This window comes from Amborella trichopoda, chromosome 6, assembly GCF_054954075.1.
Source record: "Amborella trichopoda isolate Santa Cruz 75 chromosome 6, AtrichopodaSantaCruz75HAP2 v2.0, whole genome shotgun sequence".
Taxonomy (NCBI): Eukaryota; Viridiplantae; Streptophyta; class Magnoliopsida; order Amborellales; family Amborellaceae; genus Amborella; species Amborella trichopoda.
The window spans coordinates 6,227,501-6,252,224 of record NC_142341.1 but is presented as its reverse complement, the minus strand read 5'-3'; the positions used below and the strand labels follow the sequence as shown (position 1 = coordinate 6,252,224).

General features: G+C 35.6%; 2 protein-coding genes and 1 long non-coding RNA gene across 4 annotated transcripts; 1 reads left to right on the top strand and 2 right to left on the bottom strand.

The window, feature by feature from the left end:
• Nucleotides 1-1,157: 1,157 nt before the first annotated feature.
• LOC18434352 (secoisolariciresinol dehydrogenase) lies at nt 1,158-10,348 on the top strand. 2 transcript variants are annotated; one of them, XM_088868777.1, is made up of 5 exons: nt 1,424-1,700; nt 1,808-1,891; nt 7,956-8,423; nt 8,960-9,216; nt 9,553-10,348. In XM_088868777.1, exons 3-5 carry the CDS (start codon nt 8,347-8,349, stop codon nt 10,092-10,094), a joined length of 876 nt encoding a protein of 291 aa, XP_088724903.1. In that variant the 5' UTR covers nt 1,424-1,700; nt 1,808-1,891; nt 7,956-8,346; the 3' UTR covers nt 10,095-10,348. The 2 variants fall into 2 exon arrangements, with proteins under 2 accessions (XP_020522900.1, XP_088724903.1); XM_020667241.2 differs by lacking the exon at nt 7,956-8,423 and having other exon boundaries at nt 1,158-1,700.
• A 3,194-nt stretch (nt 10,349-13,542) lies between these two features.
• Nucleotides 13,543-16,646, bottom strand: RARE1 (Pentatricopeptide repeat (PPR) superfamily protein). Its single transcript, XM_011625223.3, has one exon. The coding sequence runs from the start codon at nt 16,422-16,424 to the stop codon at nt 14,118-14,120; it is 2,307 nt and encodes a 768-aa protein (XP_011623525.2). The 5' UTR covers nt 16,425-16,646; the 3' UTR covers nt 13,543-14,117.
• A 3,258-nt stretch (nt 16,647-19,904) lies between these two features.
• Nucleotides 19,905-23,557, bottom strand: LOC148781513 (uncharacterized). The gene is made up of 3 exons (XR_016056901.1): nt 23,122-23,557; nt 22,488-22,861; nt 19,905-21,237 (listed from the first exon to the last, which is right to left on the bottom strand). It is a non-coding gene; the product is annotated as an uncharacterized LOC148781513 (long non-coding RNA).
• Nucleotides 23,558-24,724: the final 1,167 nt, after the last annotated feature.

The window sequence follows — 24,724 nt, the reverse complement described above, 5'->3', positions numbered from 1 at the left end:
CTTTAGGCTACGACTCAGATTTTTTTTTACTTCATGATTTTTTTTTTTTTTGCATATCTTCTCTAAAGGTTTTCTAAAAAAGAAAAAAAAACTTTATATAAGGTTACAAGTACAACCATATGCCGTTGAAATAATGTGTATCTTATAAAAAAATCAGAGTATTCCCACATTCCCTCAAATTGATTATCTCAACCTCTAGATGCGTGGATATGTAAAAAAAAAAAAAAAAAAAATTTTCAAATATTAAAAAATAATGTATCTTGTAACAAATTATCCATAGCATTTATTTTTGAGATTTTTGAATGTTTATAAATTTGTTTGATTTTTATTGTTTTTAAAATTTTAACTTTTATAATCGAAGACAAAAATAAATTTTCAAGCTATCATAAAGTTTCCAACATCAAACCTACATCACCAAGCAAATTTTAGAAATGCACCTTATTGCTAATGTAGAAAGAGGGTACCTTATTCAAACCTCACTTTTCTAAAAAATGCCCAAGTTACCCATATCTACGATTGAGAAGCCGAGGATCTAAACAATCAAATTAAAGCTCACCATCAAATAGTATCGTGAAATATAGTTTCAATATTGAAAATCTTTGTGATAGCCTTAAAATATATTTTCATCTTTAATTATAAAATTTAGAGCTTAAAAATAGTGTAGATCGAGCAGTTATAAAAAAACTTAAAAATCTTGAAAATTGATAGTCAAAAAATGGGTAACAAAATGCATTATTTGCAAATCATGAAATCCATTTTTTTCACATGTCCATACATTTTGATATTGAGATGATCAATTTATGGATATTTGGGAATCAAAACAACCATGTCCATACATTATGATATTGAGATGATCAATTTATGGATATTTGAGAATCAAAACAACCATATCCAGTTAAATTTTTGAGGTGGGTTTTAATTTGATTGGGTCTGTACAAACTCTTTCCTTTTGGAATTGGATCCATCCAAGCGTACCACTACCGTTGAAGGTGGGAAAAATAATCCATATCGCTTTAAGTATTCTTAAAGATACTTTTTGATGAGCAATTGAGTTAAATAAGGATTTGAAAAAGTAAATCGTCTAATGTAATTAAGATCTATTGACCCCTTAAAGGACCATTTAAAACTAAATGAGGGAAAGTTATTGCATCTCGTAGGTACCTTTTATAAATTTTTACCTTTATTTTATTGCAAGAACAGGGACTTCATTGAAGGCCGTGGGTCGCTTGGTCGTTCAACAAATGATTTTAAGGCATTTCAGTCCGTTATTTAATTTTCCCATTTAATGAATGCATGGAATTGCGTGCTTTTTTTATTTTTTATTTTATTTTATTTTCAAGTGCAACAACGGCGTTCATGGTTTTACCCCATAAATAAATGTAACGTCACAGCTTTTAATGATCTCTCGCCTCCCCCTCTTTCTGTCTCCACTCTTTAAAGGATTGCTCTCTCTCTCTCTATCTATCTATCTACCCTTTTAAGCAGAGCTCTCTTTCTTTCTCTCTCCTACCCTTTCAAGCAGGGTTGTTTAGCGTTTTTTTTTCAAGTTCTTAGACAAAGTGGGCAAATCCCTAATCCTTAAGTTGGAATCCGGTTGGTTTTGGGACGGAATCCGGTTCGTTTTCCGGCCAAAGAGGAGAAACATTTGGTGATAAGGAATCCTGCAAATCTAAGTCAAATATGATGAAGCTTTGGGTGAGGTATGGAAATTAGAAAGCTGATTTGTTTTTCTTGCTTTGTGTTCTTGATGAAATGGTGAAAGAAAGCTGTTGACTGTGATTTTCGGTTGTGTGTGTGTCGATTACAGGAGGTTGGGTTTGAGGAATTTGAGTAAGAGTGCCTGTGCTTTCTCCTTCAACCAGCTCAGATTCTCCTCAACTGAAACCAGAAGGTATGCTCTCTCTCTCTCTCTATATATATATATATATATATATATATATACAACATCTACAGTCATGCAGAGACTCTCTTGCTCTCTCTAAATATCTACCATGTTACATAAAAACTCATCATATAAAGACTCTTCCACAAAATACTTACCTACTTTCTCTCTCTACACACTCTCACATGCCATTTCTCTCTCTCTCTCTCTCTCTCCTGCTGTGGAATGGAGTAAAGGATCGAAACTCGAGTTTTAGTGAGCGTTAGAACCTGGACTGCCTCTCTCCCTTTCCCAGAGTGCCCAAAAGCTTACACCTTTCCAAACTTTACTGGTCTGCCCTCGCCTGGTTTTTGGTTAGTTTTTAACGGGGGCTTAGGTTTTATGAAAACAAAATTAAGCCTCACCTCAAATCCTCAAAGGCTTTTCGGCATCGAAAATCTCGACATGCCTCTAAAATCAATTTCCCAACCCAGACAATAAAATGTGAAACGAAATATGGTACAGATCTTGTGGATAAGTGAACACTTATTTTTAAGGCCAAATAAAAGGTCTCGAAAATTTGCTGCAATACACACTAATTTTTTTTTTAAATCTGAAATAGTGATTTTTTTCATAACCATTATTTTTTTTAAAATTTGAAATCATGATTTTTTTCACAAAACCATTATGTTCAAGCTGAGATGATTGATTTAAATGTTTTACAACATTTAAAATGTAATTTCGATAGGTTAGAGGTGATGGTTTATTTATTTTGATAGTGATGCAGCTCAATCAAACCATTGTCCTTTTGGTTGTCTTTTTTTTATGGACTACCAACCTCATTTTTCGTTGACTTCCATGGAACATTGTACCCTATTTCACCTTCTTGTGGTCTCGTGGGTGTTTAGGATATCTTTCATTTAAGGAAGACTTTGGTAATTGTAGAATAGTTAATGAACCTATTAGTTATTACGACTGTCATCTTCTAAAATGGGGTGAGTTTTTTCTTATTTCTCTTCATTTTGTAGTATTCTACAATATGCATGATTTAGCCTTGGACAGCGAGAGCTCATTAAGGGCGTAAATCTCTTTTTCTTTTAGAAAGGAGACAAGAGATTTTCTGCTCCCGCGGGAGCACTAAAAAATGCTATGTCTTAAAAGGTTCTCAATGGTGAGATGTACTTTTGGGGGCAAAAATTGTCTTTAAAAACCATAGGGTCAAAAGTCTCGTGAAATTTGCCGAAGCAGATAGAAAGTAGAACACCGGCAAGATATACACTTTATTATTATTTTTTTAAAAAATATCACTATATTTTTTACTTTTAAGTTTCATTTCTCGATAAATTAATATTTTTAAAAGATATCTGTCAGTCCCCGTCACTTTAAATTTATTTTTTAACCTAAACAAATGTATGCTATTTCTAAATCCAATCATTTCTCTCTCTTCACTTATATATTGAACTTCCATTCTCTTTTTCTCTTCCCATATTTTTTCAAACATCTCTCTCCTCCCGATAACCTCTCCTCCCTATAGAGCCCTTCTCTCTTTTTTAAAGTTTCGAAATATGACTTTTAGAAAAAGCATATCTTTTTAGATTTGTTTGGCTTAAAAAACATGTTTAAATTAGCTCAAGGGGTTAAAAAAAATAAAATTTACAATTTTTATACTTAGATCTGTTAAATGAAAACCTGAAAATAAAAGTTATGCAGCTTTTATTTTATTTTCCTCTTGTTAAAAGTAAAGGATATTTCATAAATGTGATCAATAATTTGACACAATCATGATAACAACCTGACCATGTGGATTCATGGTCGGAATTCGGGTTTGCGGGCGTATAAGTTCTATGATTAACCGTTTTTTGGTAAATTCCTAACAATCCATAGGTTCTATTAGGTATCATCAAAACCGGAGCCATCACCGAACTTGGGAGGGGTTTGTGCCGTCAAAATTGGTCCGAGCATTTGTGAAAATAATTGGACCCATTTTTTCAAAGAAACACAGAAAATTATAAATAATAATTTAGTAATATATTATATTAAATTTTTTTTTTTTTAAGTATTCTTTAGCATGACTTGTTGGTCCATTAGACTGAAATTGGTTAAACTTTAGTTTTGATATATTCATAATCAAACCGGCTCTGACTTTGAACCATACTAGCTAGGGCACCTGCGGTCAAGATTGGCCCTTCTAATCTGGTCTCGATAGCTCCCTCTATGAATATAGAGTTATTGTGGTAATTTTGTTTAACTAAGATCTTTCATTCATAGACACAGTTTCTATGAATTCATGCAAAAATGAGTCACCTCTTAAACATCTATTTTTGAGATGGATATTTGGACTTAATTTTTATGGACATGTAATCTCTAACATGGAGATTATGAATATGAAAAAATAAATAAATCTTGAAAATTCAAAATAATAATTCTATTAAGTAAACATGTGTAATGTTAATTTCAATTATTTTTAGATGGACCACATGTTTGCATCTATTTTTAAAATGGATGTTGTATACCTCGGGGAGCGTAAATTTAGAAATGTGATCCCCGATGAAACAATTTTCCTTCGTTCATTTTCCTTAACTATTCTAGGTTTACCACTCAAACTTTCAATCATTCCTAGCTTGAATAGTTGAAGGGCAAATCGTTCATTTTCCTTAACTATTCTAGCTGGGTTTCTGGTTTACCAACTCAAACTTTCAATCATTCTTAGCTTGAATAGTTGAAGGGCAAATTGTTAAAATGGATATAAGACCTCAATCTTAAACAAGCACACCTTTAAACCCTGCCGAAACTTGAAATATCCGAAAAAATAGTGCAAAACAAGTAGATTTGTACAAAATCTTGAAAATTGATGGTTTAAATAATATGCTACAAGATGCATTACTTTTACGATTTGAAATTTTTTCTTTTCTTTATATTCATGCATCTCGAGTTCAAGTGTTCAATTAGAGGGTTTTCAAGCTTCTGAACAATCTTTACTAGTAAGTTTTGAGGTGTGTCATACTTGTACAATATAAAGCTTTTTTTTTTTTTTGGGGTAAGTAGTATAGTATAATGTTTTTTTTTAGGTCACTCGGAGAAGGCCCCCTACTCTTGGTAGGAATTGAGCCTAGGACGTAGCGTTGCAAATTATCAAGCTCTAACAATTAAGCCCAAGCTCTTTTCCTTAATATAGTATAAAGTTGAGGTTTAATACATGGACAAAGTTTATATAGGTTGCAACCTTAAAATGTGGAATTACTAACACCTTAAAAATCCATAAGAAAAGGTTGTTTAATGTTGGAAAAACCTCTAATTGATCATCTCACCATCGAGATGTATGAATATGAATAGACTTTGAGTCCCAAAAATAGTGCATCTTGCAATTCATTATCTAAACCGTCCATTTTCAAGATTTTCATATGCTTATTATGCGTCTACTTGATTTTGACCATTTTTAAAGTTTAAAAATTTATAATCAATTATAAAAATAGATTTTGAGACAATCTTGAGAATTTTTTTCGCCAAAATTACATGTTAGGATTAAATTTGGAGAGGTGCGCCTTAATTGGATTGTTTAAAGTTGTAACCTTAGAAACCACACCCTTAATACATACTTTTTTCTATTAAAACATTTGTACTATAGGACTTTTGTACTTTGAGAAAATGACCACAATGCCCCCAATAAATCCCACCTCTAAAACCAGAAAACATTCATTTATGTATGGAAAAAGTTTACATAAGGTTGCAACCTTAAAATGTAGAACCCCAGATGAACGTCAAAAATCTATCGGAAAATGTTGTTTTAATGTTGAAAAACACTCTAATTGATCATCTCGACATCGAGTTATATGACTATGAAAAATAAAAAGAATTTTGAGTCTTAAAAATAGTCTTACAAGACTTTATCTACACCGTCAATTTTCAAGATTTCCATATGTTTATAGATCTACTTGATTTTAACCAGTTTTGGAGTTTAAAATTTTACAATTATATATGAAAATAGATTTTGAGATAATCCTAATAATATTTTACATCAAAATTATATGTTATAATAAAATTTGGAGGTGCATCTTAATTGGATCGTTTAAGTTCGCAACCTTATGGAAACCACACCCTTTATGTATTGCTCTAATAACATCATCATATTCATTTATGGATTTTTTCTATTCCTCTGAAAAATAGACACTTTTGACAAGCTCTCAATTGTGATACATCATCTTTTACGAGGGGTCTCTTCCACATTAACCAATCCCTGTCCTCCTCCAATGCCACAATCATGACCTTCCTAAATTGGAAAGCAAGTCATACACCACTTTTCTTGAGGTAAATCCTCTATCTCTCTCTCCCCAGCTTCTTATTAGAAAATTAATGGCATAAAAAAGTTAGGTCTAGGACTTGCAATGGGCTAGGCAGCCCGGCCTCTTCAGTTGGCCTAACTCTAAAAACTAATTATTTGTGGCCTGCGTGTAGGTCATGCATGGAAGTCTGCCCGACCCTATATCTAGGAGGCCCGGAATGGGCTAGGGGCTGGCTTGGGTAGTTGTCTTTCAACTCAGTCTAGGGTGTGCTTGGGCCAGGTCTAGCCCAACCTGTTGCTAGCCCTAGTTAGGTTGACCTCGACCTTGACCCGATACGGCCCAAATAGATATGGGAGACTAAGGGCTAGGTCCAAGGCCCCACCTTGGGTCCAACCTAGGGTGGGGACCAAAGGGTCCCGGACCCAAGTCGGGATGTATTATTTTGTAGTACTAATATATCTCCCTCTAAAAAGATATAATAATATTATATTATATCACGAAATTATATATTTATTATATATTTATATTATATATAATGATGCTTTTCTATTTAAGCCTAGTCAGTTCAATCTAGACCCAAACCCAACCAGACTTGACCTCCCAAGTCTAGAAGAGGACCCAAACTTGACTCAAACCGGGTGGACTGGGAAGGTTATTTACCCGACCCAATGCACAACCCTTGAGAAAATGAACCCAAAAACTAATATTTAGCCCAACTTGATTTGCCTAGCTTTGACTCAAAACTGTTTAAAACACCCCCTGTTTTTCAATCCAGGTTACCGATTCAGATGTGGAATCGGTCTGGGACCAAATCAGTTCTAGAATAGTATATGTCTCAACTAGGTACCCCCCTCCCCTCCAAAATCTCTCTTTTCATTTTTTTTTTTTTTTCTTTTTTAAGTTTATTTAATATTTTTTTGTGGTCCCCAACTAAATCCTTATCCCATAAATCTCTATTTTAATCTTTATTTTATTTTATTTATTTATTTAATACTTTTATATCACCGATCCAGACAAATTTGAGAACGATCCAGACTATCTGGACTAGGATTGGGGGCAGATGATCCGCTCTACTGATCTATTTTTTTTTAATAATGCATTGAAGAAAGATCGATAGATGTCATCAAATATCAGTGTCCTTGCGGCGCAGATAATAATGTCAACCTTGGTACGTAACCCTGCCATGGACCGAATCTGGGTAATCTGCACTTACCAAAGCACTTCCAGTCGGGCTAAAGAGGGCTTCAAAAAAACTTCAAAAATTAATTATTATTTTTTAAATATGAAAAGGATATTTAAGGGCCACTTTGGATGTCGAAGGAAGGAAAAAATATTCACAGCAAAAAAATATGCAAGTTTTTTTCACCTCAATTGAAAAGCATTCTCGTCTTATTTTATTATTGGTAAACCGTTTGGATGTCTAATTTCATTGATTTGTCAAAAAAAGAGACCCTCTACCCCATCTTGGTTCCCATCTTTGCTGTCGAGCTTCTGAAATCCTAATTTGAGAATGCTTTCTTGGAGGAATTCCCTTCTCAAGCTACGAAAAGCATGGCAACACTCATTTCGATAGCTGGAAGATACCCATCCTATTTGCAATTTCATGGAGCTTTGAGACCACTGGACCAAATATCAATGATAAAATTATAACCAGTCAAGCTCATATTGAGCCTTGCTCTCTCCCCCTCTCAAGCTCATTCTCAATCTCTCTCACTCTAACCCATGGAAATCATCTCTCTTTAACCCATTCAGACATTCTCTCTCTCGCTCTCTAAACTTGTGGAGGTGACAATGGTGACCATGATTGTTTCCAGATGACAATGGCCTAGACGATGCAGAGCTATGGGCCGTCATAGACTCAACAGTTGTTTCTCACTCCGCCTCTAAATCGAGCCAGAGCAAAACCCTGGCTCTGATGGGTAATCCCACCAATTACCATAATCTTACTCCCAAAACCCGTACTATACCTTCAATCCCATATCAATATCAAACGCCTGAGGCTAAAGGCTCAAGGAAATCTAGATTTAACTACACAGTGGAAGAAGACCGGAGAGAAGGTGAGGTGCTGCAGGAGCAGTCGATTCCTCATCGACCTCACAAGATGATAAGATCTGATGCCTATGGAGGGTTTCAGAGGCTCCATAGGGCTGGGTATTTCAATGGAGGAGCCCAAGCGATTTCACGGTGGCAAAGGCTCTGTGATCTATGTTTCTAGAGAGCTTAGGGTTACAAGGAGGGGGAGGAGAGAGCAAGGGTGGGCAAAAGGCTCGCGTTTTGAACGGGTCAGAGAAGGCCGCACTTTCATACAAAAAATTGTAATACTAAAATTAGTTTTGAGTCGTTTGGACAACCACTTAAAATTGTAAAAATTCAACCGCTTAAAATTGTAATATTTTTATATCGAAGAATTTTTTATTTCAATCTAAAAATATTACAATTTTAAGTGGTTGTCCAAACGGGTCAAAACTATTTTATAAGATTTTTGGGTTGCAATCCAAAAATATTACAATTTTATATACATTCAAACTGGCCTTAAAGTATAATTAAACTTTTGAAATGAAATTAAAAAATAAGTGAAAAAAATAGATTTTGAAAAATCAATTTGTACTAGGGGTATCTTAGAAATTATTCTAAAAAGGGTAAATATAAAAATAAATATTTATAACCAAAACACCTCCCAATCTTTTTCAATGAAAATAGAAAACATTAAAAAATCTATTGCAAACAAAGTTCTTATTTTTTATAAATTTTTTGAATTTTCTTTTAATATTTTTGAATTCTCTCTTTCTCACAAAAGGTCTCTGTCACTAAACTGCAGGCTAGAGGGCAAAGTCGCCCTCATAACTGGTGGCGCCAGCGGCATTGGACGCGCCACTGCTGAGGAGTTCATATGCAATGGCGCCAAAGTGGTCATAGCTGATTCCAACAAAGATGCAGGGCCTCGCGTGGCCGAAGAGTTGGGTTGTGCCGCCTCCTTCATCCACTGCAACGTGGCCCATGAGACCCAAGTCTCCGATGCAGTTGACTTCGCAATGGCCAACCACAAACGCCTTGACATCATGTATAACAATGCAGGCAAGGTTCCAGAAACCATGAAATGTATAATGGCTAGTTGAAACGGTTACAACAGCTACTGCCGTTACATCGTGTGACATTAATAATGGGCGTGTTTTGTTAATATCACAGTAAAAAATGAATGTAAAAAATTGGATGGGGAAAAGCGGGAATTATATCCATTGCAACCGTTTCTGTTATAACACAATTCCAAAAAAAAAAAAATTGGAATATGTGAAATAACATATATTTAAGAGTTAAAATCATTTTCATTATAACAGTAATAGCATTATGTAGCAGTAACAACCCCTGCCTGTTATGGTTCGTTCTAATGAATTTTGGTAACTTTGAATGCAGGGATTGCAGGCCCTGCACCGACAACCATAACTGACCTCGATCTCTCCGACTTCGACCATGTGATCAGTGTTAATCTCCGTGGCGCCCTGGCAGGTGCAAAACATGCAGCTCGAGTCATGATCCCACAAAAAAGTGGATGCATTTTGTGCACCGCAAGTATAAGTGGGCTCATGGGAGGGCTTGGGCCCCACCCCTATTCAGTCTCCAAGTTTGCAATCCCTGGGCTTGTCAAGTCACTAGCAAGCGAGCTCAGGGTCCATGGAATCAGAGTAAATTGCATTTCTCCCTTTGTTATACCCACCGCTATGGTGCTCAAGGAATTTTCAGGGTTTTATGCTAACTTGAGCACAGAGGACCTTGAAAGGGTTATTTATAGTTTGGGTCAGCTAGAGGGCGCGAATATAGAGGTGGTGGATGTGGCGAGAGCAGCTCTATATTTGGCTTCGGACGAAGCAAAATATGTTTCAGGCCATAATTTAGTTTTGGATGGGGGTTTCACTGCATTCAAGCACTTACAGTTCCCAAATATGGGCCCAGGGTAAGTCTCACAAGGCCCAATTGTGAGCCTGAACCCATCGTGAGGTCTGCTTTGGCTAGAGGTCTATTTCGGCCTATAGTAGGGCCGCACACCGGGGCTGAGGTTGATCCTGAGACCCATTTAGCCTGAGGACAAAGGAAATTAGTGTATTGATTGGCATGTTAGTAACTAAAAGATGCGCGAATTACTGGATTCTTATGTAAATCTTCACTCTTGAGCTGGTGGTGCTTGTTTTTGAAGGAATGGTATTTGAGGATAGAATGGCAGTGCACGTGAATGGAGTGAAACAAGCTAATAATACAATCCTGTTTCTGAAACTTAAAAATTTTCTGATGCTGGTAAAAGATGAGCATTTGCTCTAAGACAATCGAATCGGCACCATCACCACCATAGACCTTACTAATATTATTTCTCAGGGAATTCCCAAGACAGTAAAGAAGATTTTTTAGACTGAAAATTATTTGTTGTATCTTTCTCACTGATCTCCTTTATCCTTGGCCTTCCCACCCAAACACAACCAAGTCCAAACTCTTGCCAAGTCACAGAGAGAGCTGAAAATCCTCATTCTTAACAAATCATTAGAGAGACTCTCATTCGCATACTCCACAACTTCTTAGAAAAGGAGAGCTTTCATCCTTCACAGCCCCTTAAGAGTGAGAAAGTGCTCATCCTCCAGCTTGTAGTAGAGGGAGCCCTCATTCTCTAGAATCTAGGAATGTCCACAACCAATTTCAGAGAAAGGGGGAACCCGAGGTACCTGTAAACCCTGAAGCTCGCAGCAATGGAAGCAGTGTTCAAGTTCCAAAGTAAGCATCAATGTTTTTATTTCAGACTTGATAAGCTTCTCACAGAGTTTGATATCACTGCTAGCTCAGGTTGTAGTCGTGCAACTTTAGAGGAAATGTGTGAATTGGAGCACGAGCTGATAATCGGTTATGAAGAGAGAAAGGTTGTCGATAGTCGGTTAAAAGGACGAATGGAAGCTGCATGGTTTGCTGGAATCAGTGATGGATGACGCGAATGTGAATGATGTTGAGAGTTAATTTGGGGTAGTATCGGACAATTGGCTTTGATGAATGAGGGGGATGACTATAAAGAGCCGAGGATGGTGCATCTGCTGGTGGCTGCTGCCCAGGCGTTGACAGGAAGCTGCCAAGAGCAGGGACTTGGCGTGGCCACATGGGTGACATTGGCTTGGTCTTGAATCAAGGGCTTGGTCTTGGCCACCCAAGGCAGCAGCATTGAGTAGCTCGCCACCCACTTCATTAATGGAGATGAAGAGTTTATGGCGGCGTGAGCTTAAGAAAGAAATGAGGATGTAGCATTTTCACCCTCGAGGAGGGAAAAACAGAAATTCACAGGGAGAGTCCAATTGGGAGAAAAACACAAGGCAGAGTAGAGATAGAAAGTTGCTGGAGGATGTATGCAATGGAGAGAGAGAAAGGGTAGGCAGGTCAGTGGGCAAGGATATAAGTAGAGGCATTTTTGTCTGAAATAATCCTCATTCATCACATGGGGTAGGTTCCATGACAAAACTACTTTTAAGGTGGTCAGTGATTCCACTATTTCAAATGGGGGTTTGATCTAAATTAAGTTTTAAGGACGTTGTTAGCATGCGGCCAAGCCCACCCATGTAGAAATGCGGGACTCTTAATAAATTTATTTTTGAAATAGAATTCAATCCTATTTTTTAGAGAATATATAATCTTTGACATGGAGATTATGAATATGAATAAATAAATAAATTTTGAAAACTAAAAATAATAATTCTATTAAGATGTAGAAATGCGGGAACGTTAGTTTCAATTGTTTTTAGATGGGCCACCTATTTGTGTCCATCTTTAAGATGGATGCTTTATACCTTTGGATCGCATATTGTACAAATGTGGTCCAGCCCACATGAAACAATTATTTTAAATAGGCAAGATACTGTAATTTTCCTTAAGGGAAAAGGTGCATACCCCTTTTCTAAAATCTTAATTTCAAAAACCCCCCGGGTCCATAGAAAGCCCATAGACCCCCTCCAAGGATGTATAAGCCCCCTCTTTATATTTTTCATTATCCAAATTACAACATTTACTCCTTTTCTTTTTTTATAATAAACCCCCTCTTTATATTTTTTATTATCCAAATTACAATATTTATTCTTTTTCTTTTTTATAATAGCCCCATCATATAAATAGAATTTGAGATGCCTCTTTTAACCTACTTGTAAAGTTCACGAGATGAAAAAGAAGTATGAGGGTTCAAGGGAGATTGCGAGAGAAAGAGGGAGGAAGAGGTTCATGGGTGAGGAAGATAGAACAGGATAGGGGGAGCTTTTCTTAAGTTTCAATGAAGGGGTTGTTAGTTGTTAGAAAAAATAAAAAAAATAAATATTATAATTTGAAGAATAAAAAAGGTGCGACGGTCAAACATCTTTTCTGTTTTATCTTCGAGGGGATGGATGGGTTTTTCTATGGACCAAGGGGGTTATTTACGATTATGATTTTAGGGAGGGGGGTATTATGGCTTTTCCTTTTAATCTCTATGAAGTATGAATATGTAAATTGTCTGTTTTGCACTAACATTGTACTTTTATATGGTTCTGTCATAGAATGGGACATTAACGTAGCCTCTTAAAATAAAATAAGTTTAACAAGCTTCCTTCTGCCCAAAAATGGCGTAAGCCACGTGTACTTGATGTATGCGTGAGTTATCCAAGCCCTTTGCATACATTTTTAGGGCTGAGCTTGATTTGGGACTTCATCATATTCTGCTAAGACGATTCACCAAGCATTGAGCTTACTCGGAGAATGCCGTTTGATACTCAATTCCAGTTTAGATGGGCCACTGGGCACTAATTAACCATAGAAGTATTTTTTGTCCCAATGAAATAGTCATTAAACACTTCAGTGAGATGTTTGGTCTGCTTCAGCCTACTCATGAGCAGCCTCACTTTCTGAGCCCCTTTTGTTTGAAATCGTCAGAAAATGCCACAATTCACTATCTGAGTTACTAAAAAGACTGTTTTTTCTTCAATTTTATTTGAGGTGTTCAAGAATGCCCTTACTCAAGAGCAAGTGGTCCATCCAAACTGGGCCTAGTTTATCTGCAAAGGACGCAGAAAATACAAACACTGAAAGCGTATATGATATATGCATGTGATATCTAGAATGGCCAAAACCAGTGTTCATATCATACGACATTTGAACATTGATTGAACAAATTTGGGTTAATATCATGTGAAAAAGTATGATCAACTCACAGATAAATAGTGATGGTGAATTAAAGAGAAGATTCACATAGCTGACAACGTATAACATGCAGGTAATCTATATCAACTTGCAAAGAAAGAATGAAATATCACCAAATAACCAAATAATGATAACCAAACAAATGAAAGTCAATAGGAGATTCCCGTATTCAAAAGCTTAAGTATAAGATACCACAGGAGAACACACCGAAAATCATAGTAGGAAGAACCTCACACTTTTGAGAAGAAGAGGCAAAAGGCCAAATTTGCTCTCATTCAATGAGAGGACAGACTAGAAAGCTCTTCACATACACGCACTAAGCCACGATATATGATCTGACATAAGGCATAAGAAACAAGTAAATCAATTTTAAAATTCTTAACATTACAAGCATGCAAAATCATCAGCATGCATATCATGAATTAAAAAGATACTTACTCTACAATCAATTAATAGTACAATTATGAACGAAAAAAGATTCCAAAATAAGGGAAGGAACCACATGGCACCATACAACTTATGTGCTTGACATATAGATCAATGAAGTAACCTGTACAGAAGGGCGGCAGGCACCAAGTATGAGAGATCAATCATATTTCAATGGCTGCTAAACTGCAGCCAAACACCAGCTACATCATAGACCAATTTCATGAAGGCAATAGCACTTGGGAATCAAGAAAAATCCAAGTTTTTTTTTTACTTTTCAAAATTGCCCTCTCATGGTATCTATTCTTCTTTTTTTCTATTTACGTGGAATTCTTTCTTATCAACCAGTGCATATATGCCCTACCTCACCAATAGTCCTTACAAGAGCATTGCCCACCCTTAAAATGATGGAAACGACTCGAATCTCTGATAACAATCTCACGCCCCACAAAGCATGACGTTAGCTTTATGAAAATGTGACAATCGCTGCAAACACGAATGTTCTTGAACACATATATTGGGGCATTATTGGGTGTTGATACAAGTCCATATGCTATTGCCAACTTCTCACTATGGTCTAAAAGCTGGTTATTTCTTTCTTCTTTCAAATCTTGAATCTTATGCGTCTTTTGACAGATATAACCTGATTCACCTAGTGCAATTTTCAATTCTTCCAGCTTGGAATAAATCTCTTGTGTTAGAGGATGATGCCTATCACCCACTATAAACCTATGTACTTTATCCTTTATCACAACCCAACTACAACCAAGCTCCTTTCTCACTCCTCTCTCACTCATCATCTTTCTAATTTTTGCTGCCTCTTCCCATAATCCAGCCGAAGCATGCAAGTTAAATAAGAGGACATAGGCAGCATTATCGTCTGGCTCCAGTTCAAGGAGGCCTGCACCTGCTATCTTCCCAAGCCTGACATTACCATGGGCACTACAGCCACCCAACAAAATCCTCCATGTCATGGCCTCTGGTTCAAATGGCATCTCTTTGATTAAATGAAATGCATCATCTAAAAGACCAGCTCTGCAATATACATCCACCATACAATCATAGTGATCAATTGTGGGCTTTACACCATAGTCTTTCCTCATTGAGTCTAAATAGTTCCAAGCTTTTGATACAAACCCAGCATGGCTACAAGCAGTCAGGAGTCCTACAAATGTAATAGTATTTGGCCTTACACCTAAGAGCTTCATTCTCTCAAAGAGTTGTAAGGCTTTGGAAGCATGGCCATGGTAAGCACAACCAGCAATCATGGCAGTCCATGCTACAATATCAGGATCTTCTATTGATTCAAAGACACGACATGAATTTTCAAAGCATCCACACCTTGAATACATGGTAACCAGTGAGCTCTCTCCATATAAGTCAGAGATCAGCCCCATCTTGATTCCATCACCATGTAATTGGGTTCCCAAGTTAAGATCAGCTAACACTGCACAAGCCTGAAAAACACTGGAATATATAAATGAATTCATAGGCCCACCACTTCTCCTTAGAAGATTGAAAAGCCCAAGACTTTCTTCTACATCCCCAACTTGTGCATAGCCTGCAATTATAACACTCCAAGAGACTTCATTCGGCTGAGAAATTCTTTTGAAAACTTGGCGTCCATATTCGACCATTCCACACTTAAAATACATATCAACTAGTGGGGTTCCGACCGAAACCTCCTTTTCCATGCCCAATTTCAATATATGGGCATGAACCAATTTTCCAAATTTGAGGTTGTTTAAGCCTGCACAAGCCTTGAGGATAACTGAGAAAACAAACCCATCCGGTTCATTTCCTACCATTAACATTTTTTGATACAGAGCCAGAGCTGCTTCTTCTTTACCGGCTTGGGTATAACCAGACATGACTGCAGTCCAAGTTACTGCATTTTTCTCAGGCATATTATCAAAGATAAGCTTAGCACTATCTAACTCTCTACACTTTATGTACATATTACACAATGCGGTTTCAATTAGAAGATCAGGAATGAAACCCAATTTGATAATTTGAGAGTGTAGCTGCTTTCCTGGTTCTGGCCCTCTGGGTGAATTAGAACAAGCACGAAGGAGACTCACATATACAGACTGGTTCGAACTAATCCCAATGACATTCATATCAGAAAGCAAGCTTAAGGCCTCTGAGACAAACCCATTCTGAGAAAAAGCACTCACCATTATACTCCATGTGACTGAATTCTTACTGGGCATTTCATTAAACACTTGGAAAGCATCGACAATGCTTCCAAGCTTTGAATACATGGATAGAAGATGGTTTCCAAGGAATATTTCTGGTTCTTTTTCTACTCTTTTCATTCTTTCATGGAATATCTTTCCAAATGATAAGGACCCCATGTCACCACAAGCTTCAAATAAGGTTACATAAGTTTGTGGCATCACTGGAATATTTGAAGACTCCATTGAATGGAGAAAAGCTTGGGCTTCTTGAAATTTGCCCTGTTTAGAGAGAGAAATAAGATGGACATTTTCGACATTGCCTCCTCCTCCATGGTTTTTGTGGGTTTGAGAGGAAGCCTGTTTCACATTGAGAGAAGCCCAAGAGGGCAAATGGCCAAAGGACAATGGATTTACAGTCAGTGATTTCTTTGCTTGTGTTTTCTCTAAGGATTTTGCCTGTGGAAACTGAGGAAAACACATTGACAGGGCCATGGATCAAAATGAATTACTTGTTCAAGAGATTGTTAATTTCTACTCATTTTTAGAGAGAGAGAGAGAGAGAGAGAGAGAGAGAGAGAGGAAGGGAAGGCGGAGGGGGGGACGCTGCGGTTCAAGGAAAGAGTAACGAAACAAAGAACATGTAGGAAGATTGTTTCATGCGGCGGGAAAGCATTTCTACATTGCGGTCCTCGAAGTATAAGCATGCATCCATCTGGAAATAATTAAAACTAACGGTCCAAATGTTTTTATAATAGAATTATTATTTTTAATTCTTAAAATTTATTTATTTTTCATATTCAATATCTCCATGTTAGAGATTATATATCTTTGAAAATTAAGTAAAAAAATCCATCTCAAAAATAGATTTTTAAGATGTGACTCATTTCTAGATGTTTATTTTTAATATAGAAATGCGCCATTTACTTACCCAAAAAAATAGAAATACGTCATTTATTTTATCATAAAAAAGACATGATCGCTCTTATCCGTTAGATTTTTAATCAGAGTGTTTGAGTGTGTCATTGGCCGGTTCAAAGTTTGAAAAAAACTTAGAAATCGAATGATTAAGGATATTTGTGACCTCTTTGTAGTAAGTGTTATTGATCTCAAAGTGCATAAAGGAATCCTTTGGGCGTTACAAATGTAAATATTCTCAAAGCATACAATCCCTTTAGTCGAGGTTCATGCAAGCTTCCACGTTTATCCAAGGGCCTCTATCTTAATCATACATTACTTAAACTATCAAAGTAAGTTTCATCAAATAATCAAGGTGAGCTATACTTTTAAATTTCATCGGAAGATGCAGTTTTATTGCTAGAACCATAAGTTGATTTGAAATTTTTATAAAATTTAAAGTTAAAAAAAAATATATTATTGGGGGATTAAATTTATGAAGCTATGAAGCTGTGTGAGAGAGGTTGAACAACGACTAAAGCATGAAACAAGTACATTAAATATTATTTTAGTTTTATACCAGGGAAGTCAACTATTAAAGTCATTTTCGTACTTATGCAATTGATTGAGGTGAAGGAAAAAGACCTCGATGGTCTTCATTAATTTAGAAAGTACACGAGATTTAACTTGGTGGGTCTTGGAAAATAAGGAGTCTACTAAAGGCTATATTGACGAAGTGAGAGATATGCACAAAGGATGGTTAACCAGTGTGTCGGCAACTAGTAGAGAGACAAGTGAGTTCTGATTGACAATGGGCCTGCATTAGGAGTTAGCATTGAGCCTATCTCTTTGTATTGGTTATAGACGATTTAACCAAACACCTAAAAGATGAGGTAGTGTGGTACAAGTTGTATGCAGATAACATAGTTTTGATCGATGACACTAGAAGTAATATCAATACAAAGTTAGAACATTACAGGTATGCTCTAGAATCCAAAGGTTTTAAAATTAGCTAGACTAAGACAGAATATATGGAATGCAAGCTTACTAATAATAGAAGTAGAAACTAATAAGTAGTTAAGATTGATAGTAAGAAGTACCTAAAAGAGATTGTTTTCAATATCTAAGGTCGATAATCCAGGAGAGCAGATAGGTTGAGGAAAATGGCACACATAAAATTTGAGCTAGGTGCAAGAAGTGGAGATATACATCCAGAGTTTTATGTGATCGCTGCATACCATTGAGATTGAAGAGGAAGTTCTATAGGATAGCTATAAGACCCACCATTCTTTATGGGACAGAATGTTGGCGGTCAAAAAACAACATATTTGTAGAATAAGCGTAGCCGAAATGAGGATATTGAAATGGATGAGTGGCAAAACAAGAAATGATAGAATTTTGAATGAATACATACAAGAGAAGTTGGGTGTGGCTTCAATAGATGATAAAATAATGTAAACTAGACTTAGGTGGGTTGGCCATGTACAACATAAACCAAATATAGCACCAATTAGAAGGTACAATTTGGTTAAAGTGAAAGACTTTAAAAGGGCAAGGAGAACGCCCACAAAGACATTGATAGTAGTAAGAAAATATATGGTGACTTTTAGTCTTACCGAGGGTATGACCCTTGATAGAGAAGAATTGAGGAACAAGATTTACATAACTAAACCCCAAATAATTAGAATACGGCTTAAATAATGATAACAGTGCAAAAAATATTAAAAATTAAATATATCTATAAACACTTAAAAATCTTGAAATAAGTGATTCAAATACTACATAACAAGATACTATTTTTAAGACTTAAAATTGTTTTTTTCATATCCGTATATCTCAAGTTAGGGATGATCAATTAAAAGATTTTCCACACATTTTAAGCTTAGAGATGATCAATTGAAAAAAATTTCAACATTGAAACAACCTTTTCCGCTTTTCAAATGGCTTTTTAAAGTGCACTTTATTTCTATTGTATAATATCAATTATTTATATAATCTCTTAATTTTAAAACAAAGGTCAAGGTTTCAAACTTAATGTATCTACGTTAGATTGGGTAGGTACCCGAGCTGATTCTTTTTACAGAGTTGAGAATTGGCCGATTTAAATAGAATCACCTGATAAAGAACTAAGTTAGTCGCATTGGGAATCACCTATTCGCCTGCAATATTTCTCTCATTTTTCAATAATTAAATTTTGACCACAGTCAATATAGATTCGAATCACCAATCCCAATCGGCATAATTTTAAATTATCAAAATGTACCATATTGAAATTTTTAGAGAGAGAGGAACTCTAATGGTGCCCCACACCATTTTGTGGTGGTTCTTATATTGTATATATAATGATAATACAATTATGTAATACACATTTTCCTATCTTGTTGCATGCAATATACATTTTCCTATCTTGTTACATTCTTATCTCAAAAGGAAAGGACAATATTTATGTTGTGGCCTTTCCAAAAACTGAAATAGGATATTGTTTGTATTACTCTCCCTCAAACTCAGAAGAGGCATTTGACGCTCGAGTTTGAAGCAAATATCTCAAAAAACATCTCATGGCAAAGGCTTGGTGAAGATATCAGCTACTTGATAAATAATCCAAGAGCAATATTTTAACGCACAAAATGATAGTTTAATTCAATGTGCTTTGTTTGTGCACAAAAAACATGATTAATTGTCAAATAAAGAGCATTAATATTGTCACAAAAAAGTGTTGGCGGTTGAGGAAGAGGCAACCAAATATCCCGAAGAATAAAAGAAAGTCATGTCAATTCTGCAACAGTGGATGTCTTAGATCGATATTTCGCTTCACCACTAGAACGAACCACAATCGATTGTTTCTTAGCACTCTAAGATATGAAGTTAGAACCCAAATAGGTGCAGAAACCAATAGTTGAACGATGAGTGGTTGGACACCCAGCCCAATCTGCATTAGAGAAAGTATATAACTCAAGAGAACTGACAGATAATATTCTTAAACCTCAAGATTGTGTATCATTGAGATAATAAAGAAGCCCCTTAACTGACTGAAAATGTGCAATCGTAGGGGCATGCATAAATTGACACATTGTATTAACACTATAAAAAATGTCTGGCCGTTTTATGGTAATGTATTCGAGTGCACCAACAATGCTCTAATAAAGACAAGGATCAGGAAATGAATCAGAATTCTCAGGAAAATTATTCTTTATTGCCATTGGTGTTGTCGAGCATCTGAGCACGATCAAGAAGATCTTGAGCATTTTTACTTTCTGAGAGAAAAATCCCACCAAAAAAATAAGATACCTCTATGCCAAGAAAGTAGTGAAGAGGTCCAAGATCTTTCATTGTAAATCCCTTTCCAAATTGGGAAATGAACAATTTTAGAAGATTTGAATTATCACAAGTAACAATAATATCATCAACATAAAGAAGAAGGATAATAGTGCCTTGAGCGGTGCGAGAAACAAATAGAGATGAATCAGCTATGCTGTAATAAAACCCCAATGACAATAAATAGGCACTAAATCGATCAAATCAGGCCACATGTGTTTGCTTGAGATCATACAAAGCTATTTTTAATCGGTAAACATGATTTAGATATTTTGAGCTCACAAAATCTAGGAGGTTGTTCCATAAATACAAGTTCCTTAAGAAAGCCATACAGGAAAGTATTTTTCACATCAAGCTGTTTGATAAGTCAATGACGTACAGTAGTTATGGTGAGCACAATCTGAATACTAGTAGGCCTAATAACAAGACTGAATGTTTCAGAAAAATCAATTCCAGCACCCTGATTGTATCATTTAGCAACTAGCATGGCCTTAAGTCTTTCTAGACTTCCATTAGACTTTAATTTAGTCTTATAGACCCAACGTCAACTGACAACATTCATACCTGGAAGACATAAAACTAGCTTCCAAGTTGAATTAACAAGTGGGGTTTCAATTTATTCTTCCATCGCATGATGCCAACTTGGATGACCCAAGGAAGATTTAATAGTTTTAGGCTCTGAAATGATAGCTATCAAAGTAGGAGCACTTGAAATTGCTACCACAAAGAGGAGAATCTGAGGTCTTCGAGTACCATCTTGGGATATTGTAACCATGTGATGATGATGATGCTTAGAGGTTGGTAAAAAATTCGATTAGTTGATTTCATTTGAGGCAACATGTTAATCACCATGATTGCATGTTGCATCATCCTGGACATCTTGGATTGGTGTTGCAGTGGTCATATCTTCCTCTACGAGAGAAGTTGGAGGACTGTCATTAGTGGTGGGCAAAGTAGGACATGAAGAGCCACATACATCAATGACATCCTGTATAGGTGGTTTATGTGGAGGTGATGAATTAGAAGAGGAAGTAGTTTGTATGTCCGACTCATAACAATTTGACCATTCTACATAAGTGGATAGCTCCCCCTGAACCTGACCGTTATCAAACAAAAAATTAGGGTTAACAAAAGGATAGATATTTTTATAAAATACAATATGCTTAGAGATATAGACTCGGCCTGTGGGTGGACGTAGATATCTGTAGCCCTTATGTTGGATTCTATAGCCCAAGAATACACATAGAAGAGAGCGGAGACTAAATTTATTTGCAGCATAGTCTCGAAGATATGGAAAACATCGACAACCAAATACTTGAAAAGATGAGTAGTATGATAAACATTCAAACAATAATGAGCATAGTAAATCCATCTTTAAATTGATAGAGGGAATTCCATTGATAGCAAACACTACAATATACAAGGCTTTAACCTAAAAGCGTTTAGGAATTCTTACATGAAACATCATTGTAAGACCCAATTTGACAATATTTATATGTTTTCTTTCATCTATTCCATTTTTCTTAGAGGTTCTCGGACATGATAATTGTTGCATGATTCCATTGTCATTAAATTGAGCAATAAATTCTTTCTAAGCAAATTCACCACCTCCATCACATTAAAAAACTCAAATTCTTTTATCAAACCTCCTTTCAACCATGTGATGAAATTTCATAAATGCAACAAAAAATTCAAAATTTTCATTTCAAAAGATAAATCCAAATAAAATGAGTATAATCATCAACAAACACTAAAAAAAATCGATCGCTCTGATTAGATGAAATTAGAGTAGAACTCAATAAGTCTAAATGAATCTTAAAGAGAGGTTCAGTAGATGTTTTATCAACACCATTAAAAGGAAGCTTGCAACTTTTTCCCATCTAACAACTAGCACAAACAAAATGAGATTTATTCCATGCATCAACATTAATAAATTGTTTAGATTCTAAGTAACGAATAACTTTATTTTGAGGATGTCCAAGACGTTGATGCTATATATCTTTTGACGTTCTTTTATTCCGATTAGATAATAAAGCTTGTTTCACTTCTTCAAGTGCATACAATCCTCCCTTTCTACTCTCGATGGCCAGAGTTCTCCTTGTGCTCATTTTTTTAATTAAAAAATCATTTGATAAGAATTAAAAAATACAAGGAAATCTGTTGTAAATTGACTAACAGATAATAGGTTCGTTTTCATTTCAGGCACCAAGAGGACATTAAAAACATTGAATTTTTCCGAGCTAATAGCAATATTTGTATCACCAACGTGTGAAATAGTTAATTGTTCACCATTCCCAACCATGATTCTATCTGTACCTCTATAGGGACGAATATTTTGTAATATACCTGGATCTCATGTCATATGGGTGGAGCCACCTGTGTCTGGGAACCATTCTGAGTCTTGTAAATCAGCTATAGTCATTGCAGTAAGGGCCTAATGAAGATCTTCTACTTGGTTCGTGTGGTTCACTTCAATGCAGTATCTCCAAGTTTCCCACAAATATGACACTTTTTCGGACGTGTCTGAGCTGACTGTTGTATCTGAGAATCTTGTTGGAAGCCTTGATCCATGTGTCGCATAGGAAGTATACCACCGCTTTTTAAAATTTTCTAGGGCATCCCACGACCCCCATTACTAATCTGGCTAGTTTGAACAAACTCACGTGCTCGCTCGAGAGTTAAAGAAACGTTGACCAGCAAAGTTGTTCCTCCATCTACCTCTGTAATTTTGATTACCTCTGTTAGGTCCAAAAAAAATTTGTCCAACAAAGGCCATATTTCGATTTGGATCTGAGAGTTCTTCAAAGACATGAGGTTGATTTCTAATCTCATGGCTTTCAAGAAGAGGTATAATTTCATAATAAGAAGGAACTTGAGTGTCACACCTCAAGAATTTACAATACAGATATTCTTAAGATGTGACAGTCCAAAACATATATACATCTCTTGATAGGATAAATTTACAGTGGCGAGGTCTTACAAAGTAAATAAAGAAAGCTAGCACAACAACAATATCTTCCAAGGTTGATCTTGACTAGCACTCAAAATGAATCCGCAGTTATCTTGAAAACAATGTTTACCATAATTTGATGAGTTTGGCTACTCAGTAAGTGATCATCATAATCCTAAAAATAATCATGATTGAAAGATATCAATATTTTCAAAAAGGAGATCTATTAACAGGAATGCATTAACAATTTCACTTTAAAAAATGCATAATTAAGTATAATATGAATAATTGAAATACATATCACATTTTAACATCAACGCATAATTGAAATACATATCACATTTTAACATCAACGCATAATTGAAATACATATCACATTTCATAAAACACCCTACTAGCGTCCCAAGTAGGTCACCTATATACCCCATCAGCATCCTGATGGGTCCACTTAATCCCTATCGGCGTCCCAGATAGGTCCACTTAATCCCTGCAGATCCACTTATACCTCACCGGCGTACTGGATGAGTCCACTTAATCCCTACCGGCGTCCCGGATAGGTCCACTTATACCTCACCGGCGAACCGGATGAGTCCACTTGCATACTTAAAGTATTTCTAAATCTCTTTAAATATTCGAAAGTAGCAATATCATGTACTCAACATATCACTGAAATCATTAATATGAATGTCACTGAAACCATTAATAACATTCACTTTCAATAACATTTCAAAAATAACCAATCAAATATTTTGGGCTCAAATTTAGAAAGGTAGCAGTTCGTAAAGACATTCTAGCATAATTGCCAATTTAATATATATAGAAAAACTCTTATAGAAATTCAAGAATACGGAATTATCACAATTTATGGGATATCAATTGACAAATGAACATTTCACAGACAATGCTATAATCAAATGCAAAAATATCAGTTTTCAAATAATAAGGCAGTCATTTGCACATGAAATTTACAATGTCTAAATATTAAAAAATAGTAGAAAGAATTCTCACAATTTTACTAACAACAGAAATATTACATTTATTTTGAATAATTTTACAGTATCTAAAATTTTCTAACAATAGACAAGAAAAATAAATAAATTTATTTTTCTAAGAATTTACAGCTTTTAAAATTTCTAAGATAGATAAAATATCACAATTTTTATTAAAAAGATTATTTTTCAAGATAATGAAGTCGCGTGGGGATAAAATTTCTCGCGCCTAAAATTCATAATAATAAGTAGAAATAATTATTTCATTTTATTTTTAAAAAGAATGGATTATTTTTCGAGACAATAAGGTCACTTACACACAAAACTTATAAAATAAAGATCTTGGACGAAAATATCACTATTAATTAAAAACAGACTATTTTTCAGGAAGACGATGTCACTTACCTTAACTCCGAAACTGGGGAAGCAGATAGAACTAAGAAAACCAGTCTTCTGTTTTTTTTTTTTTTTTGAATGGGGCTTTTCTACGATTGTTCATATTTCAAATTCAGAAAAAAAGGAAAGAACCCAAATGTTTTTCTATCCACTTATTTCAATTTGTAGGATGGAACGCCATTAACGCTATTCACAGGTTCTTGCCGCCATCAATCACTATTGATCCTAGCCACCTTTTGTATTTAGTG